We start from the raw sequence: 4,326 nt of genomic DNA, 5'->3' as shown, positions 1-4,326 counted from the left end.
AAGAGCGTGTTGTAAGCCACGGAGGAGATGTGGACGGTGTGCGACGCGGGGTCGCGCGGGTAGAAGTCGTCGGAGGCGCGCACGACGGCGGTCTGCTTGGCGCTGTAGAGCATGTCGGTGTTGTGGCACATGCATGAGATACAACCATTATCCGGGAAGTTGCGGGCGACGGAGGCCTCGAGCGCGCGGTGGTAGGCGCGGGTGAGCGCGACGCGGCCGCCGTGCCCGGCACCGAGGGTCTCCACGATGTTCTGCACGTCCACCTTGACGCCGTCGACGCCGCAGGCGGCCAGGTAGGCGTGGAGCTCGTCGTAGAAGTTGTAGACCTTGCGCGGGTGCACGAGGCCGAGGCCGAGCACGGAGAGCGAGTCCATGACGATGTCCGGCTGGTTGCCGGTGACGCCCGGCGACTGCACCGGGTAGGCCAGCGCGGACTCGTAGTGCTCCATCCCGGCCGCCGACGGCTTGACGCCGCCCCAGTAGCCGGCCATGGCGTGCCAGACGTAGACGCTCTTGACGCCGTGCCCCTTCTTGGTCTCCTCCACCAGCCGCTTCAGCCCCGGGGTGTCGTCCTGGTCATGCTCGCTCTGGAACTTGGTGTTCTCCTTGATGCCGGTGAGCCTGCTCGCGAACTGCGCCCCTTCCTGGACGGCGACGCCGGGGTCCTCCTTGTTCTCGCTGCCGATCTGCTGCCAGCCGTCGTCGATGATGAGGAACCGCGGTGGCACGCCGCCCTCCGCCAGGCTGCGGAGGCCCTGCTTGACACCGTCGGCCGTCACGTCCGTGTAGAAGGCGTCCCACGTGCACCACCCGAACCAGTCCACAAACGACGGCAGCTGCATAGGCCAATCCCCAAGCACACAAACCAATCAGATACAAGCGGTGGACTCAGAGCATCTAAAACCGCATACATCAAATTCGGTCCTCAAAAGTCCACGGACGCGTCCAAATCAATCTGGTTGAACATGATAGAAATTGTACGGACCTTTTTCTTCTCCCTGTGGTGGAATGTCTGCATGTGCTTCTCAACGGCCCTGCATTCCAGATAAGGAACATTTTAACGTGTCAGTTTAGATTTTGATTTGAGTCAGAGACGGAGGAAGAAGAGGAGGACGTATGTACTTGACGGCCTGGGTGATGGTGTCGAAGGGGTTGGTGCCGGCGTGGATGTACAAACTGTTCATGCCCTGCTCCGTCTGCACCGCTTTGTCCCCTGCTCTCACCCACACACACAACTGAATTCAGCAACGGCCCCAGTGCAAACACAACCACACATCAACTAATCTGGTGACAAAAAAGAGCTCCTGATCATTACCGCTCTCGATGCAGATCTGGAGCTGGTCTTGGTCGTTGCCCTGGAGCACCGTGCGGAACTGCCCCTCCAGCAGCGGCAGCATCACCAGGTACACCGGCTCGCTGTCGCCGTCGTCGTTGCCGGCGGCGGCAGGGACCTCGATGAGGATGAATTGGGTCTCCAGCGGGACGTCGCGGCCGGAGGTGCCCATCCGCTGCGTCATCCACCACAGCTTGAACCGGAACAGGCACATGAACCGGCAATCGCTGCAGCATCAACAATTTTTCCAGCGAAATGTAAATTAACCTCAGTCGAAAAGCTATGCCAAAAATAAACTGCTGTAACAAAATTCATAAAAAAAAACTGGAGTATGGTTTTTTTAGAAGAAATGAACTAATGAAAACTGGAACTGCTCAGAAATCAACTTCCTAAAATTTGACAGAAATCCTCAAAAAACAATTGATAGGAGAAAAAAAAGGTCAGAAATCCATGGTGCATTCCAGAGTTTGCCCAGGTGTTCATCCACCTTCCCCGCATTTATCCACCACTATCTCTTTTCCTCAACAGACACGGACAAAGAATACTGACCGGAGAGTCCCGAAGGTGAAGACGTGGTGGCTCTTGGCCTCGCCGGCCGTGGCACCCACGAAGGCCCCGTCGACGAGCCCGGCCCCGGCAGCATGCGCTGCGGTGATGTTGTCCGGCACGCCGGAGAGCACCGTCCGGCCGCGGACCTCCAGCCTCCCGTCGCTCACCGTGATTTGCGGTGTCACCGTCATCTCGGATAACCAAATTCAAAGGACCGCCCCTTCTGCAGCACAAGAACAGCAAGCTGAGACGGCCGGCGTCAGCATCCAGCAAACGACCAAAGCAAAATTCAGACGAATCATTCACAGATAGAGATGCTGACCAATCAAGGAGAACGCGTACCTTGCTTCGATAGATACCGGACGATGGTATATGATAAGAGTGATAGAGAGAGCTTTGCGTGCGGGTAATTGAAACTAGTAGCACTAATCTAATGATATGATAAGATGGTGCGGTGCCCTCGCCGGAGAGGGAGATGAAGGGAGGGAGGGAGGCGATGGGGAGAGGAGGGGTTTATATAGTCGGTCGGGAGGAGGGCGAGACGTGCGTGGCCGGCGACACGACATCCACACGCGGCCCATTCCCATTCGGGGAAGAAGCCCAGTCGCTGGAGAATTCACATGTTTCTTCGACTCTGTACGCCTAAAATTACGCCTTTTCCGGTGAGGTCTCCGTTTCTTTGTGTGGAAGATTGCACGGTATGGTCCAGCTGCTACGATATCGTGGACGATCTGACGTGTCCCAGTTCGATGTATATCTTTCTTGGAAGAAAGTTAATTGTGTAAACTATGCTACGCCTGGGTTGTTGCTTGTGTGTTTCCTGTTGCCGGCCGAGCGGAACAAATGACACGGACGGTCTTGGTCTCGGAACATTATCCCTCTCTTGGCTCCCGACGTCCATATCTTTTTTTTGGTGCTGCTCAAGCATTTCAATTTTCGTGTTCCAGATTTTCCACTGAAGATTGGCCCAATCATTCGAGGGCGGATGACGCCTCAAGAAAATTATCTAGAAATATTTACATCTTTCCCCCGAAAAGAGAATGTTTATGTTTATAGTTTTGAAAAATCGGATCATTTGTATATTTTGTTGAAAGCATATATCTATTTTTATTCCTTGTTTGTGTGCCCTCCTAACATTTTACGGTAGATATGTCTACAGCATGTGTTTTTACAGATTAAAAACCATACGATGATCAGAGTGCATGGTACTCCCTCCGTTCCAAATTACTTGTCACATGTATGGATGTATCTAGATGTATTTTAATTCTAGATATATCCATTTTTCCGACGAGTAATTTGAAACGGAGGAAGTGCATAGTTAGCATCTTTGTCGGTGAGTAGGGATCCTCACTCGAAGAGAGGCGGCACAAGGGCATATAAACCTTATTACCGGCCTAGGCGTCTAAGGGCTTTCGTGTTCCGCACCACACTCCATCACAATAGACTCTCGTAAGGGGTAAGGGCTAGGGGACCTACTTTAGGGATTTTATGGTTGCTGGGAGATTTGCACCTCATTACTGCATGATCACTTGGTTATATCATATCTTTTGAAGATCGGTATTGAACTATCAACCTAGGGTCGGTTACATAAGGGCGGCACAAGCTCCCTCATGGGGGCAGAAGATACTTGGGAGATTATTCCCACACCCTAGCTCAGTAGATACGAAAATGCCATTGTAATCCTCTATATTCAACAATAAAGATAGATAGGCAAGAGCTCTTACCCATACAGGGGCTTGGACCTAGGTAAAGCCACCGCATCACCATCGATCAATCATCGCCTAAGAGAGTGCTTCGAGCACCACCCCTCTCTCCGCATTGTTTCACGACAAGCATTAAAATCAAAAGATCAACAAATCATTATTTTTTTGATAATTATTGAGTTTGTATTTATACACGTCATTTCATGAGGGTTCAAAGATCTTTTATTCGCATGTTTCATGACAAACATCAAATCGTAAGATCAACAAAATATTGTTTTTTGACAGTTATTGAGTTTGTATTTATACTAGTAAATGCGCACGTGCAATGCACGTTAAATATTTAGGCAATATATTAATTGCACATGGATTTTAGGTCTGCTATTATTTGTGTGTTAATCTTGTGATTAGTGTAATATTTGGTATGATATTAATTGCACGTTAAACACGTTTAACGCTCGCCATTGGAGCAGTCTAGGTCGTTGGATTAACTTAGTTCGATGACTGAGATCATTTGGATCTGCCCCTTTGGGTCTTTTTATATTGGTATAGATAAGTCATTTCATGAGGGTTCAAAGATTTTTTATTCGCATGTCTCACTCCAAGAAAAGATAATTTCGCCGAGATCACAAAATAACCAAAATATTTAATCTTTCAACAAATTCACCTATACCAATATAAAAAGACTCAAAGGGGCAGATCCAATTAATCTCAACCATCAAATCATGTCAATCCAACGACTTA

At 50.0% G+C, this 4,326-nt stretch overlaps 1 protein-coding gene across 2 annotated transcripts; it reads right to left on the bottom strand.

The window, feature by feature from the left end:
• On the bottom strand, positions 1–2,486 carry LOC125527690 (probable galactinol--sucrose galactosyltransferase 2; the record flags this gene model as incomplete). Of its 2 annotated transcripts, none has more annotated exon segments than XM_048692208.1 (6): positions 1–836; positions 986–1,034; positions 1,123–1,213; positions 1,316–1,560; positions 1,883–2,126; positions 2,225–2,486. In XM_048692208.1, coding segments are annotated over 5 exon segments (1,412 nt in total), but the record flags the coding sequence as incomplete, so codon positions are not given.
• Positions 2,487–4,326: the final 1,840 nt, after the last annotated feature.

This window comes from Triticum urartu, unplaced genomic scaffold (assembly GCF_003073215.2).
Source record: "Triticum urartu cultivar G1812 unplaced genomic scaffold, Tu2.1 TuUngrouped_contig_4348, whole genome shotgun sequence".
NCBI lineage: Eukaryota > Viridiplantae > Streptophyta > Magnoliopsida > Poales > Poaceae > Triticum > Triticum urartu.
The sequence above is the reverse complement of the archived record's forward strand: the minus strand, read 5'-3'. Positions and strand labels throughout refer to the sequence as shown.